This window comes from Cyprinus carpio, chromosome A14 (genome assembly GCF_018340385.1).
Source record: "Cyprinus carpio isolate SPL01 chromosome A14, ASM1834038v1, whole genome shotgun sequence".
NCBI lineage: Eukaryota > Metazoa > Chordata > Actinopteri > Cypriniformes > Cyprinidae > Cyprinus > Cyprinus carpio.
In genome coordinates this window covers 22,941,865-22,958,144 of record NC_056585.1, presented here as the reverse complement: position 1 = coordinate 22,958,144, position 16,280 = coordinate 22,941,865, and the positions used below count along the sequence as shown (strand labels likewise).

Genomic DNA, 16,280 nt, shown 5'->3' with positions numbered 1-16,280 from the left:
CATCTATTCACATCTAGAAGTAAATAATGAATGCCTTGAGAAAATATTAAGATCCTAGACAATGATGATAAGCAGTCTATGGAAAGCAAGTTGTAACATTAAATTATTAGGGCTGGGAAACTGTGTTAATTTTTGTGATTAACGTTTGCTGTTTATTGTTTTAAACATAATTAACACAGCATCTACTGTTTTTATTATTTATTGTGATAAATAAAGTGCAAGATTAACTTGTCTCTCAGCACTCATTCAAACTGAGTATTGATAGGGACAGAAATATAAGCAGCTAAATGTCACATTTATTATAATTGGTAATTGGTTATTAAATTCACTTAAAAGCTGTTATAATATTTTTTAATGTTCTGTAATTGTTAATAAATCATAAATAAAACCATCTGATAATTTGCAGTTTAGCCCTGGCTTTCAACTATACTGGGTATAATACCATTAAACAATTATTTAAATTAGCAAATATTTAAAATACTGTCTTTATGTTTCCAAAATAATTTAGAGATTCAATGTGAAAATGTTTTTGATTACAATTTTCAATATTAGGGTCGATTATCTGTGAGTAATTACAGAAACCTGTGTAATTAATTCGTTTTTTCAACATCATTATTATAAAATCTATTTAAGTACCAAGCGGCTAAATTGTTATTATTCACATTATTCATTCATTATTATACATATTATGAGGTTAGAACAATAATGTTATAAATATAATAGAGCAGTAAATATGAACAATAAATTCAAATGACTGTCGAAATATTGTGCAGAATACATTAAATCTTATTAGGGTCATTTGCATATTCAAGTTCCTTAATAGTTTGAAGTGTTTCTTTACAATATAGTGGAGGTGACCCCATTTAGCTCAAATCTTCCGAATTTTTTGAAAAAGCCTTCCAATAAACTTTTTTTGCTATGTTTTGGTATTAACTGAAAACATTTAATTGATTGAATTCTTCAAATTTTGAATTCTTTGAATTGAACTCTTTTTCAAGGAAGTTTTGACATAAAAGACCCAACTGTTACCAGCATTTATGGCACTGTTCAGATTTCTTACCACAGCTTTTGACTGCCTCCGTAAAGACCTGCTGGACTTTAAGGTGGGAGCAGCTTGTGAAGGGGCTGACAGGCTAGGAGCAGAGGCACTGGACTGTGGACATGATCTATTAGGGGTACAATCTGGATACAATGAGAAAATAAAAGAGAAGTTTTAAAAAAACAGAAAATAAAGTTTATAACTGATAGCATTTCTCACTTGCTGAGAGTAGTAGATTTGTGGGTGGTCACTGGATTATAGGTTTACTGATATGGATATACAGAAAGTTCTGCACAAGGTTACTGAGGGCTAAGTCTACGCATACTCTTCATTTCAGTACAGCATGACCTATTACACTTGAGAAATAGATAAATGACATGCATAAAAATATAAAGTAGCAGTAGCAAATGTTGCTATCTTTGATTTTTCATACAGTGTGACATTCAAATTACTTCATGCCATATGATTTAATGTCACACCATATTATGCTGTATGATTTATTGTCACAACATGTCATGAGGTGTCCAAATTTGTTTAACCACATCTAACATTAGTGGCACAAGAATTCATGCTACTATTAATAAACAACATAATACTGTTCTTTTGGAATCTCTATTAATCAAAAAATCATTTTCTACAAAAATATTAAGCAGCACAACTGTTTGATAAGAAATTATATTAATAATAATAATAATGCTTTTTGAGCAGCAAATCAGCATATTAGAAAGATTTCCGAAGGATCATGTGATGCTGAAGATTGTCGTAATGATGCTGAAAATTCTGCTTAGCCATCACTCAACATTTCACAATATTACATTCTGTACTTTATTTTTGAACATGATAGTCAAATGAACACGATAGTCATTCCAAATTCCATTATCAAAATCTTTGCAAAATTCAGTGCAACTGACAGAAACTTTAGCACTTTTCCAGTTTGAATCATTCAACAAAAATAGAAAATCTTTATTAAAACTGTTCTAAAGCCTTTTTTTTTTTTTTACTATGCATTACACCAAGGACATGTAAAAATGACTCTAAATGTAATATAGAGTCAAACCAGGTCACTCTGTGATCTTTAAACATCCCAATTAGAGCACTCACTCACCCATTCATAATTCTGTCATGTGCGTGAAGTTAAACCGCCAATAGTCCACAGCTCAATGCACTTGCATAGGGGTCACAACAAACAACTGCTGAAAGCAGCCAAACACATACTCTCCAATGTATGACAACAAGAATCAAAGAGAAATCACAGCCTATAGACATAATGCGTGCTCCAGCCTAACAAAAGCAAGGCCTGAAATCCTGAAACATGCTATTTAGTCACAAAAACGTACAAAAATCACACTGTGTACTCACATCAAGTCTTAGCAGATCATTAGCTCATATTAATTAGCTATGAGCAATCTGTCTTTCATAAACAGAGGGAGATAAGGAATGAGGAGAAGAAAACAGTCAGGTGTCCCGTTTGCTGCACACTGGTTCCTGACAGATCTCCAGCGCTGCATGGGTCTCTGGGGCTCTTCACTGACTTCGCTCCATCTACACAATAAAAGCTCAGCATGTCTGTTGGATTTCACGGAAGGCTCTTCCCGAACACCCACGGCATACAAACAGTGTGTGTGAACCTGCTCCAAGCGTTCCTCAGCCAACACAACAGAGAACCTAGATAAGGCCAGGCGAGGGAACGTCTTCTTTATGACTTAAGCCCACTTCAGAGTGAAACCCTCAGAGTTTCATCATAGAGTTTTTTTACTCAAATCAACCTGCCCCCACTTAATCTGCACTCATTAGTGAGTCATTCTTAAGAACTAACACATCACATTAATCTTACTTTCATATAGAGTTTGCAAGGCTATTTGCAAACATTTAAAGTTGGATCGAGAGTACAAGAACAAGATTCCATAATAATTTATTAATAAATAAGAGAGGAGTGTTGTTTGGAATGACAAATGATACACTGACTCAGGCTTGATGAAGAGGTAATTTACTCAAAAATGAAAATTCTTGAAATGTATTCACTATAACATTGATCCAAATACAAATTAATTTATGTGTAATACAAAAAGTTTTTTTTTTTTTAAAGAATACATTAATAATAAGAAATACCTTCTTAATACTAAGAAATATTGATAATAATAATAGATTATAAAACAAAACACTGCATGACTTCTATATAATGCACACTATCATTCATAATATTTTGATATTGTAAAACTTTTATTCAGCATGGAGGATGTATTAATCAAAAGTGCCAGTAAATACATTTATAATGTAACAAAAGATGTCTATCTCAAATTAATGCTATACTTTTGAACTCATTAAAGAATCTTGTGAAAAAAATTGCATCATGCTTTCCACAAAAATATTAAGCAGAACAACTGTTTGCAACATTGATAATAATAAGAAATATGTGACCCTGGACCACAAAACCAGTCTTAAGTCGCTGGGGTATATTTGTAGCAATAGCCAAAAAAACATTGCATGGGTCAAAATTATCGATTTTTCTTTTATGCCAAAAATCATTAGGATATTAAACAAAGATCATGTTCCATTAAGATATTTTGTAAATTTCCTACTGTAAATATATCAAAACTTAATTTTTAATTAGTAATATGCATTGTTAAGAATTCATATGGACAACTTCAAAGGCGATTTTCTCAGTATTTTGATTTTTTTTGCACCCTCAGATTAAAAGATTTTTAAAAAGTTGTATCTTGGGCAAATAATGTCCGATCCTAATAAACCATACATCTATGGAAAGCTTATTTATTCAGCTTTCAGATTTTGTCTGGGTTATGGGCCACATATTTCTTGAGAACCAAATCAGAAACAGAAAAAATAGTTGCAATAATATTTCATAAAATTACTGTTTTTACCATTTTGATCCAAGAAAAGCAGCAAAAAAAATAAAATAAAAAAAATAAATCATCTTACTGACCCACCATTAGAATGGTAGTATGTATGTATACAGATATAAATATTGGTAAACTATGCCTTCAAGGAACCTGTCTGCAGAAAGTGGTAAATCATGATGGACTGATGTGTAAAACGGTTGTGAAAAAGTCCTATGGGACTTGAGGAAGACTTGTGCAATAACAAGGAGGACACACTCTCCTCTAAAGGCAACAGCCACAGGGAAACATGACAAGGAAGCAAAACCTGAGAATAACTACATGCCTCATGGGTTCTGCATGCTTATGCAGATGCAGTCACCCGCTCTGACAGGCCCTACAAAAAGCAACTGTCTGTTGCCTCCAGTAGCTGAGAGCAGCTGCAGCTGAAGACACAGATGCGGGTGCGAACCCAGACAAATCACCTCTTGACGTTCACAGAGCAAATACAAGAGGTCAGTCATCCTCATCCTGAGAAAAATGTGATTTGTATCTCATGTTTACTGCACTCTTCAACTGAATTAAAAGGCCTACTGTGCATTTCACGTAGATAAACTTGCTTGGGCATGTGATATCTATCCCAACCATATTCACAGGCTTCTAAAAATGAACTGATAATGGAATTAATATATGTTTACTGAACCACTTTAGAATCAAATCATTATCCCTACTTAGAAAAACAAAACTCGCTGATGCTAGGAGGATGAAGGAGGACAGCTGTAGCAACAGGTCCTAAGAGAACACGCAACAGGAAAGAAATGGCTCATTTCCACCAGAACCATAACACTGAGTGATTATTGAGTGCTTATGATCTCACTTGTAAACAGAGACATTCTTTGTAGTGTATAAGTGACCATCAGGGCCTAATTTTCTAAAAATGTCTTGAACACACGCTGTTGTGTGCAAGCCTTGTGTTAGACTGTCTGCTCTGCCTAGCAAAACCCTCATAAGTGTTAACACGACTGAAACTTGGAGTAAACAAATTCAGGTTATTTAGGCCAGAGAAGAACTGGTCCCCTGACAAAGCCCGGTTTCTCCTAACGATGTGTCTTGTGCTTTATACCTGAATCACATTTTTTAATAACTGATGAATTTTGCAACATTGACACGGTTATTGAACTGAACTGAATCAACATTGAACTGACTCACACAGAAAAACAACACTACTGTCTTCAGCAAAGCTGCTTATCGCTGAATTGCACTTGTTTCAAAGTGAATGAACTTCACACAGTTATTGAATTGAACTGAATCAACATAGAACTGTCCAGAGCTGAAGAATCACACCATTGACTTGCTACAGGCAGCTTCTTTTTAAAACTATCTGTATCGTATAAAGCGCAATAAAAAAAATACATGTGACGACTTCAGAAGAAACTCACCAATGAGAAGACAAAGCTGATGCCTAGAGTACTCAAGGAGTGAAAAGGCATGGAATATCAATGAAGAATACAGGTCTATAACATCATGAATTACCTTGAGTGGCGATGTTTATTGCTGAGAGTGTTGACAGAACCTTATTGAAGTTCTCCCCAGTATATAAGCTTTCTGGATCAAAGCCCTAAGAAAAAAACATAAATCAAACACAAGAAAAACTGTCCACAGACAGTGCCAGAAGCAGAAGCAGCAGATCAAAAATCACAGTGGAGTCGGGTTTTAACTATGCATAAAAAATTCATAATCGTATAAATCATTTTTTCATGATATGATCTGACACAGATTCTCTTAGCCAGCAATATGAAATTTGCAATATGATATATGCGATACAGTTTGATTCGATTCAGGGGTCGCCGACTATGATCAATATATTAATATCATGATATTATGTGCATATTTTACACAACCGGCTACATTTTTATTAAAAATGCAACCAAAATATGACATGAAAATTTTATTGAACGCCCTGAAAATCTTGTATCTCAATTGGGACATCCACAACAAAAACACACTTTAGTATTTTAAACAATATATAAAATTAATCATAAAAGATTTATAGATTTTTCACATGCTACATCGATATCTCACATCTCATTTAATTGATGCATAATTATATCAATCTATATCAATTTACTGTGACACCCCTATAAAGAACCCTGTTAAAAAATTTCAGTGGTGAGGAAAAACAACTTCAATGTGACCCACATTTTGAGATGCTGACATGGCAATCAATGAACAACCTTCATACACTGGGATCAGACAATATCCTCTTTCTTGCTAAAGATACGGTTTCATGTTTTAAATAAAACATAATACCGTTTACACAGCAATGCAGGAAGCATCTGTCTTTTTATCTGTTGAGCACTGTTTCACTATGGAGGCTGCAACAAGATGAACAGTCAGTGCAGTTTACATTTACCATTTGCTATTTGAATTTCTCTCTCATCAGTAATTTAACAAGGCTCATATCAAGCTTTAGCTTGGGTTACGATACTTCTTGTTTTCAGCTAATTTAAAATGAGAAGTGAAAGTTAACTAAACTGGGCTTCTCTGTCTAGTCACATGACTTACATCAACCATACGCCCATTGGGCCTTTCAAAAAGCTTTCTTAAAAATAGATATCTGTAAACATTTATATATTTTTATCTTTAATAACTTCCAAAGTTTATTTATTATATATTTGATATTTTATATATATATATATATATATATAATATATATATACATATATATTATAGATATATATTTTTTTTTTTTTTTATGGAATTTGGAATCTTTAATCTTGGACTACCCTGGCACATGGAGTTTTTATTTTCGCATAAAAAAATAAAAAAAAAAAAAAAAAACACCAGAAAAACAACGGCACAATAAAATTCAATAAAATAAAACAACAACTCAAAAAAACTAACAAACACTCTAAAACTAAACATTGGACTACCCTGGCACATGGAGTTTTTATTTTTGTGTGCAGTTCTTGAAGACAGGACAACTCAAAAACATGTGCATTCTCTTTTGATCTAATCAAGACTCTAAAATTACATTTACAAATCAGGTAGACATGAATTTATGCCATAGCATAGACTATTAATAAACCCCACATCAGTCTACCACTAGTCTTCTGAACAGTTCAGAGTACACAATTCTATTAGCAAGCTCACTAATCAAACCCAAAAATTACATATAACCAAGTAACACGGCACTATGAACATGAGTCATGTTCACTATATGTATGCACAGTCTATCACTCCATAACCAGATTTTAATCATAGTTTTAGCCCCAGAAAACTGTCATTGAAGAGGGTGTGGCATCATAGTTTGTCTGTGTCAGTAACTGACCTTGCAGACTGACAGTGTTTACTGTGATAGTTATAATACCTGACCATCATCTTGAGAGATCTGTAATGCTGCTGCAGGACCATAATAAGCATAATAAATCAAGACCATAATAACCATAATAAATGAAATACATATGCTAAAGAGCTAGTATTATGTGCAGTCTTGTTTACTAGTGTATTTTAAGATCACATGTGCAAAACCAAAACCCTGCTATTTAGTTGCTTGCCCTCGGGGAGAGCTACACTAAAATAAATGGGCTGAAGGAAGACGTACTCTGCATAAATACTTAATATAAATTATTAAATACATTATCTAATATAAATTATTAAGACTATGTGAAGTAAATCATTCCTGCATAAAATCAATGCTTATAAATACAGCTTTAACCTAAAATGTATTTTCATACATATACACTATATAACTGATGAGATCTACTGCCTAAAAGAGTTATATTTTCAGCCTACAGGCCGCATATTAATACACACTCAGCTGTACTTCTCAAAGGCACGACCCTTTATAAGCAAAAACGTTGCATTTGTGTGATCCCAACGCACTCGTGCACAGAAATGTTAAGGAAAAATGTATCTTACCTCAACCTTTAGAGACTGGCATCCTTTTAGAAACTCTCGAATGTTTGCAATGCAGTCCGCCTCGCATCTGGGTTCAGCTGAGTACTGAAAACCAGTGAAAGAATGCGATGTGAATAATCTCAACTTTGCTTCGAGCACACTGCAACGCATAGAACCACCTTTTTTAAATTGTGTGTCACTGTCAACCTAGCCTATGAGCCACATCGTACCCTGCCTCTGCTGTCCAGTATCGCATGCTAAAAGTCTTTGGCGTTCAGTATACTAAGAAACTGTTTCTATGCGTCAGCTTCGTCCTGTTACACAGACACACAGCCCGTATCTATGCTAGATCACAGCGGGTCCTGTAGCACCAGGAAAAGATATTTTGGAGGAAGTGACGATGTTTGCTCAGCAAGATTCTACTTGGACCCCTTACCAGTGATGGCAAGTACGACTCATTTCCGCGAATCGGTTCTTTCGAACAGTTCCGTTCAAATATTCAACATTTAAATAAAAACTGTTGGCATTTGATGTCCATAGCTTGTAAGCCATAATCATACAAAACACAACATTTAAATAAAGCCATACACGCATATTGTTGTTTGTTACATTTCCCCCCTAAACTGTAATTCCATATAACATACAAATTTAATAATCAATATTGTAACAACACCAAAAAAAAACAAACACCTATTAAATTATCATTTAAACAGACACTAAAAAAACACTAAAAAAATACATTTACACCTATTAAATAAAACGTACAAAACAAAAACTTTTTTTTTGCACGAATCGTTCAGTGCCGTTTCGTGAACCGACTTATTTAATTCATTAAAAAGATCCGACACAAAAGAATGATTCATTCACTAATATAATGTAAATACATTCAACAAGATAAAATCCGTTAGAAAGAGTCATGCGTTAAAATCAGTAAAGTGGTATGAAATAGAAATATGCTGAAAAGAAATGAAGGGAAAAAGACAAGAACCAAGAACACTTATAATGAGCTCTTTATAAAATGGAGAAACTTACAAAATTTTTTTTTACACATAACAACACACTCTATACACATCACAGAGATCCACACTCCCCACAAAATAAAAAAGCATTTACAGTAAAACAATTTCAACAGAGTTTTATTCAGCAGAAAATCAAAATGAATACACTAGGTTATCTTATTAATAACGACCTTATGTGCCATGAGTAAAGGAGGAGCTGGATTTAGTTAGTAAATTAGTTAGCAGCATGCAGACAGACAATAATCTGAGATCTGACTGACATAGACAGACGGCTTTTACAAACGAGAGAAGAAAATTGCTTTACAAATGCTGTTGGTGTTTTATACTAAAGTGAAGATCGCCAAGTTTTTTTTTTTTTTTTTTTTTTTAAAACGTGAGAATGCGGAACAATTTCTCATGTAACAGGAAGTCAGATTCTCGATCTCGATTAAATTGTGTGCCCTGAATAAACACACAGTTAAATAAACAATAATCACTGAAAATGGTTTCAAAACGTTTTGCATCTTTACAAAACATGCATTGCAAAGTGTTACTTGTAACAGCGAGTAATCCAGCATTAGGCTACGCACCGTGCACCGTCAATTCCGCATGGCTCTATCTAATACATTTGCATTTATAAAAAGATTTAATTCACTAGACTGCGACTATATAATCAAGGAAACATGCATGTGTATCGATTACCTTTAAGATGGCTCCAGGTTGCACTCGCTCCACGAGCTTACACAGGACGACCCCATCTCTGAGAGAAGTTTTCAGAAATTCCTCCGGATCAGCGATATTCTTTTTGGGTGAATTAAGCACGCCTAATGTTATTAGCCACGTAACAGTCTGCTCCTCGGGGTTCATAGTTTTAGGCTCAATGGGCCTTTCAGATTTAGCTGCACTCTTGGTGCGCCAGCTCTCACTATGTGTTGAGATGCTACCCACATCCGTCACGCTTCTGCTTTTTCACCGATGTTACAACGACCATTCAGCCCGGCAACTTAGTTCTCCAGTGGACGTCTGCCATATAACCAACATAAAGGCTCTTTGACATTTCACTGACACAAAAGGAACTGTGATTGCTTTAAAATGGCACAAGAATGTTCCATGTGGCTTAACTGCGATTTTTGATTAAATTAGCCTGTAGTAGAGTGAGCACTGACATGACCATACCAATGCAGCACTATTATAGTGGGACTTTAAATAAGATACAAAGACAAATAAGTTCATTTCACTTCAAATGATAGTTTATTGAAGAAAAATAAATGAAAGCAATTCATCTGTAGCGCTTCAGGACTCCATCCAAACATCAGCCTCAGTGAACCTCAGCCTCCAAAGACCCTAGATAGCTCAGATCTAGATGAAAACACAAGTAATTAATTGTATGAAAACACCAAATATGAGTTCGCAATGGTTTAAGGACTTACTCATACCTGCATCTTACTGGAGACCATCATGCATCACCAAATGGCAACAGGTGCTGATCAGCAAAGACGTTTAACCATCAAACTCCCTTTCCTCCATTCAGCCTGCAATGAGAGTTTCCATCAGCAAACTGTTGTAGCTCAGCATACGGGACAAAATGTTTTATTTTACAAAAACTCAAATGACCCAAACTGATAGGTTTTCCAAGTTGGTTGATAGGGTGCTGTCTTTCTCCACGTGGTCTCCTGTGTTAGAATCGGCATGCTTGAGAGCGTTCTGGCTTTTTGGTAACACTAAGTGAATTTACTACATTTTCAAAAGGGTTCCACACTGGGAGGTTTCGCAGCTATGTGGTTTACATTTGGCTGTAGATATAGATCCATTGCGGAGATTCATCTTAACATCCTTACAAAAAAAAAAAAAAAAAAAAAACCTTTGAAAGGGGCAGAAAAAAAAACTTCTCCTTTAGTGCAACAGTAGAACTGGCTGATATTTGAGACTAAGACCTCCTAAACTGAAGTGATCCAGTGGCTGGGGAGAGAGAGACCAGACTCCTTTGAAGGCAGAAGTGAGTTTGTTAATAATGTTGGAAATTATATTGTTCAGATTGGATTTGAAAAAGCCAGGGCAACCAAGTCGATGTTTGACTAAATGACACTAACCTTCAAGTTGCAAAATAACACCAGCGAGACTTGACTTACACCAGAACAAAAGGGTTTGCTTTGCTTACCAGCTGTTGACAGGTTTTATCTGTGGTGCTGATTTGTTTCTTGCATTTTGGTAGTCTTTGGATTGGTCGATGCAAGGCGTCAATGTTTAGGCTTTGTGATGAAGGATCCATTTGCACTGAGGAAAACTACACCCATAGAGAGTTTGGAAAAAGGTGACATTTGCCCAGTCCCCACACAATGTGAACAATCATGCCTACATGAATATTCTGCATTGCTTCTATATTAAGTGGAATTTGGTGTTGCTCACCAGGGAAAGCTGAATGGATATTTACACTTCATAGTTTCTCATTCTCTTGAATGGAGTGTTGTTGCTCAAGATCTTGGTTTAAAAATACTTTATTGGTAAATGAAAGCCTTTTGTTAGGGCACTGCAGGTTTAACATGTCACTAGTATACAAAAAAAAGAACAAACTTAGATTTGCAACGGTACCATTAAATGGGAAGTGAGCAAGAGAAAAGAACGAAACTCTGAATTTAAAAAAAAAGGACAAAAATAAAAAAACCTTTCACAAGTTTGACTACAGCTTGAAACTGAAGCGTGAAAAAAAGACTTCAAAATTTCAATCTTAAAGTCAATCTAAAATTCCATATAACTCCACATAATTCCACATCATAGTCCATCTCAGTATCGGTTCCGGGCCATTCCTCTATCTGGCCGACCGCCGCGGCCACCACCTCGAGGCGCCCCACGACTCGAGCTGCTGTATTCGCGATGATAGCCTCTCTCAAGAGGAGGGGGTGGCCCTCGCTCCTGCCTACCCGGACGGTCACCACGACTAGTGGAGTACGGGTCACTCCGACTGCTGGGATAACTGTCACGACCGCCATATCCATCCCTGGAACTGCTGCCATAGTCGTCATAACGACTGCTTCCGCCACTCCCACTGTAGGACGGAGGGGGACCCCTTGAGGGTGGGGCGCTGCGTGAGTTACCTGCAGGGTCAATGGGTCATGTAATTGGCAAGATTAACTTAAACATTCTTTGCATGATACTGCGTTGTCAAGTGCCCATTTTCCTAAATCTGTATCACAACTAGCTCAAACGTTAGAAACTTTCCAAATGAGGATAAAACTTGTATCTCGGGTTATGGGTGAGACTAGTTAAAGCTAAGATCTACCCAACTGCAGTGTTGACAAATGCGCACTCAGAGCCCTTTGGCACGTCATTGTCGAGTGAATGCACTTTCCTTGGTTTGGACTGAATTCCATTTAGACTGTAGTTTGGATACACTACACTTTTTTTTTTTTTCTCACACAGATACACCAAAAACACCAAAACTTTTTTTTTGGGGGGGGGGGGGGCAAAAAACAGCTTGCAAGAGATTCCTTGACGCGATTTTCTTTTTTCTTTTTTTTTTGGATGGATGGAACACTCAGGATGAAAAGACGCAGCATTTGATGTTTCCACTTTTTGGCAATGACACAAAGCAGCACTTCCCAGGCGCAAAACTGGCAGTTTGAGTGGAACCCCCCCTAACCACACTTAGGGTTTAATCTTACCGTAACCGTCGTAAGGATCTCTATAGGAGCCCGTACTGGGCCGATCCATGTAACCCCTGGGCTCTCGTCCTCCACCGTAACCATCTCGATCACTAAGAAACAAAGAAACGTTAGGCTGGATTCTCAAACTGCCATCACAGACATCGTTTTCAGGATGTTAACACACCTGTAACCTCTGGATCCCGACCCATAGTCATCTCTAGAACTGGAATGGCCCGAATACTCCCGGTATGGGTAATCACGTGGTGACGGGGCATAGTCTCGACTGTCCCGTGAACTCATGTAGTCACGGCTGGAGTAACTGCAAAACAACAGCTTGTGAGCTCCACCAATATTATTCTAGTGTATTTATATCCATCAGTGTTTATTAATCAGAGTAAGCTTTTATACATTTCCACTTATACCACGTTTTAGTAACTTGTATGCTTTCGTCACTCTTATACGTCATCTTCTATTAAGCTTACATTTTTATGAATGTTTCAGGTTAATTACCAAGAGAACACTTGTAATTTTCTTTATAAATAATTGTTTTTATTTAATAATAACAACAACAACATTTTCCACCTTCATTACTGTATTAGCCATGCTTTTTTACACATCATCTTACCTGTCTTTGCTACTGTAGTGATCATCACGATGTGGAGGACCATCATCACGCCGTGACATCAGAGAATCTCTGCGAGGAGGGGGGCCGTATGGGTCCCTGTCTCTGGACACTGGAACATTTAGCAAAAAATGATGTTATGGTTCAAACAATTAAAAGCACAAATCGGTGTATGTTCACCAAACTCACATCTTCCCATTGGCCCAGACAGTGCAGATCTCTTGGGTGGGGGTCCTCCATTCCGCACTGGGGGGCCTCTCTTCAGTGGCGGTGGCCCTCTGGATGACATGCCTTTAAAAAAGGGTTCTACAATACCTACGTTATCTTGGTAATATTCATTTTGGCAGCAAGTATGCATATTAAGTGCAGGCTCAGAACTTCTTAGAGGACAATCAGCTCAAACAGATCATCAAAATTGTGTCATCATGGCACAAATTAAAAAAAAGGGGGCGATAAAGTTTTGAATGGTACCTCTGCTTGATGTTCCCCTAGACCCTCGCAGACCTCTGGAAGAGCCACGACTCCGTGATGGAGGCGGACCACGGCGTCCTGAAGACTCAAACTGAGGTTTTGTGGCCTGTTCCACTTTAATAGGCTTTCCATCAAAGGGCTAAAACACAAGGAACGTAAGTTTAGGAAACCGTAGCTCTTAAATTAAAAAGAAAAACTGATACAGGCACACTGTGCGCATCCGTCATGTAAGCTCAGAACTTCTTAGAGGACGATTGTGGACGACATCAGTTCAAATAGATCACCGCCACCAATCTTCATCACAGCTCACAAAACTGAATTTCACACATTACTCCTCACCTTTCCATTCATTTCCCTCGCAGCATCTTTTGCGTCGCCGGGATTTTCGTAAGTTACAAATGCAAAGCCTCTAGATTTGTTCGTTTCACGATCCTTCATCAACAGAACTACAAAACACAAGGAAACATACGAGTACACCAAATGCTTCAATATCAGGTTAGCGCTCGTCTAAAACAAACTTCAATAACGTGTTTAAAAAAAAAAAAAAAAGAAAAAGGCAGATCTATAAGCAAGCATTTTATTTTAAATCATACAAAACCTACAAGTACCTTCTGATATTCTGCCAAACTTGCTGAAATACGCTTCAAGGACCTTCTCACTAGTTTCAGTGTTCAGGCCGCCGATGAAGAGCTTCCCTGGTCGGTCTGCCTCTGCCATGGTTCCCACTACTGCCCCTGCAGAGACACAGTGCTTGATTACATTAGAACAGTACAGTGTATTTCATCTTAGAAAAATAAGGTCCCTCATCCTAAAAAGTGACTAAAACCAGCACACAGACCAACCCAAGCAAGTTGGGAGACAAGAGGACTAAGTTAAAGAATTTTAACATTGCATGCAAAGGAGCAAAAAACTATGCAAAAATGCCAGTACATCTTACACGGTTAAGGGAGTTGGAAAAGCTATTTGATAACTGAAAAGCGTTTAACCCCTTAACTGTCACCGTCCCACCTGTGGGACCCTTGGCACTCTTATTTTGTTGTCCTTTTTCTCTATAAAATCTTTTAGTAATCATCATAAATTATATGTCATTTGAAAGCTTAGAAGCCCAAGATTCATCGTTTGAAAACCTTTTAAAATCAGACATTGCGTTACCATGGAAATGGTACTTTAAAATCTTTTGGCGGTCTCCTCCCCCTTAGTGGACAGTGTCAAGTATCATATTACAAAATGCACTACGGTCTTTTAGAATCAAAACTTTTTATAATCTTGGCAACAAACATATCATTGGAAAGGTCTGAGTCTCAGGATTCCATATTTGGTGGTTATTTTGAGTATTGAAGTAAAATTGACAGAGAAATCTAGGGAAAAATTCATTAAACAAAATTCAGAGGAGTTTTGATTGCCCCCAGTGGCTGTTTGTGGTATGACGTCCTAAATAAAATCTCACAGGAACCTCATTTTTTTATCAACCTCAAATTCGAAACATAACTTATTTAGACACAAGGCTTTCATTTTATACCAATTTTAGAGTAAAAACATGTAAAATATTAATAATAAATAAAATAAATATAGCGCATTTTATTTACAGTACATTTAAACTTATATAACTTTTTGATACTTTAATTTTTTTTTTTAAACCCACTTTTGCCAAAATCTGCTAATTTTCTTCTTTAAAAAGAGACCAACCTTAGGTCTATATTCCAAAGTGTAAAAATACAACAATTTAAGTTTGGATAGTGCACTTTAATGCCTATTTAAAAAAATGGGGGTGACAGTTAAGGGGTTAATTTAATCATCCTCTGGAGTAAATGGTTAACTCAACAGCCACTAGCTGAGAGGCCCTGCCTGGCTAGCAGTGGTTGTTGAACACGTGCGGCAGACTATGAACTTTCATTAATATGGTTTCAGTAGACACTAAACCGGTTGATCAGGATTCATGACATCTTCATGTGCATTTTAAAGCATGGTTCACAAGATGGCGGACGCGTAACATCAGAAAGCTCCTGGCAGATGCAGCGGCTTGAGACCTCTTCAGGCCATGAGGCTAACTTACAACATGTGCTTGATTAGGAACCTCTCAGAGGCGCGATAAACACATTCTACTAATTTAACTTACTTGGATTGAAGTACATAAGCGAATAGCGCCACATGTTGCAAAGTCAAAATGGCGAAAGAAATGTGCATTTAGAAAAACATCTTGCAGACTGCCATCGACACAAGGCCTTTTTCTGTTAACGTTGCCATCGCAGCTGCTAAATATACATGGCTGTGGGGTAAGGTATTGCCCGATAAAAACTGCCATGTATCGATTAACCAAAAACCATGATGACATTTAAGTGAACATATTTTAATTTGCCATTTACTCACCTCAGGATCAACAGACAGAAACAAAAGCGTCTGCTGGTTTATATGTGTCCAATGTGTTTCGGTTTCGACCCGCCCAATTTACTCTGCGGTCGGAGGGCGGAACTTTCTTCTTCTTCTACGTTTTCTTAAGCGTTGTAGGCGGTCGGCAGATAAGTTAATAGGCTTTACCGCCACCTGCTGGGCTGGAGCGTGAAACGAAAGTCCGGGTCAGAAAAATGTATTGCCATGTTTGCAAACTGTACTTATTTTAGTCCTGCCATCCATCCATCCATCCATCCATCGAATCACACACAAAAAAATTGTACACAAAAAAATGAATAGTGATCCACCCACCCACCCATCCATCCATCCATCCATCCATCCATCCATCTATCTATCTATCTATCTATCTATCTATCTATCTATCTA

General features: G+C 36.8%; 2 protein-coding genes and 2 non-coding genes across 6 annotated transcripts in view; all 4 read right to left on the bottom strand.

The window, feature by feature from the left end:
• Positions 1 to 11,482, bottom strand: part of LOC109049091 (rho guanine nucleotide exchange factor 6-like) — a 34,924-nt gene extending 23,442 nt beyond the window's left edge. The window contains exons 1-5 of one of the 2 annotated variants that reach the window (XM_042770263.1): positions 10,208 to 11,482; positions 9,474 to 10,130; positions 7,795 to 7,878; positions 5,407 to 5,491; positions 1,061 to 1,182 (exon numbers count right to left, since the gene is read on the bottom strand). In XM_042770263.1, coding sequence (XP_042626197.1) covers positions 1,061 to 1,182; positions 5,407 to 5,491; positions 7,795 to 7,878; positions 9,474 to 9,638 — 456 coding nt within the window. In that variant the 5' untranslated portion in view covers positions 9,639 to 10,130; positions 10,208 to 11,482. Of the gene's footprint in view, positions 1 to 1,060; positions 1,183 to 5,406; positions 5,492 to 7,794; positions 7,879 to 8,003; positions 8,207 to 9,473; positions 10,131 to 10,207 lie in introns of those variants that run through there. The other variant, XM_042770264.1, reaches the window with a different exon arrangement.
• Positions 11,483 to 11,534: 52 nt separating this feature from the next.
• Positions 11,535 to 16,016, bottom strand: LOC109049093 (RNA-binding motif protein, X chromosome). Of its 2 annotated transcripts, none has more exons than XM_019066766.2 (9): positions 15,873 to 16,016; positions 14,114 to 14,239; positions 13,845 to 13,951; positions 13,506 to 13,644; positions 13,224 to 13,340; positions 13,038 to 13,146; positions 12,597 to 12,731; positions 12,431 to 12,522; positions 11,535 to 11,863 (listed from the first exon to the last, which is right to left on the bottom strand). In XM_019066766.2, the coding sequence occupies exons 2-9, from the start codon at positions 14,220 to 14,222 to the stop codon at positions 11,553 to 11,555; spliced, it is 1,119 nt and encodes a 372-aa protein (XP_018922311.2). In that variant the 5' UTR covers positions 14,223 to 14,239; positions 15,873 to 16,016; the 3' UTR covers positions 11,535 to 11,552. The 2 variants fall into 2 exon arrangements, with proteins under 2 accessions (XP_018922311.2, XP_018922316.2); XM_019066771.2 differs by having other exon boundaries at positions 13,224 to 13,325.
• On the bottom strand, positions 13,402 to 13,464 carry LOC122147607. Its single transcript, XR_006161697.1, has one exon. It is a non-coding gene; the product is annotated as a small nucleolar RNA SNORD61 (small nucleolar RNA).
• Positions 13,735 to 13,811, bottom strand: LOC122147606. The gene has a single exon (XR_006161696.1). It is a non-coding gene; the product is annotated as a small nucleolar RNA SNORD61 (small nucleolar RNA).
• Positions 16,017 to 16,280: the final 264 nt, after the last annotated feature.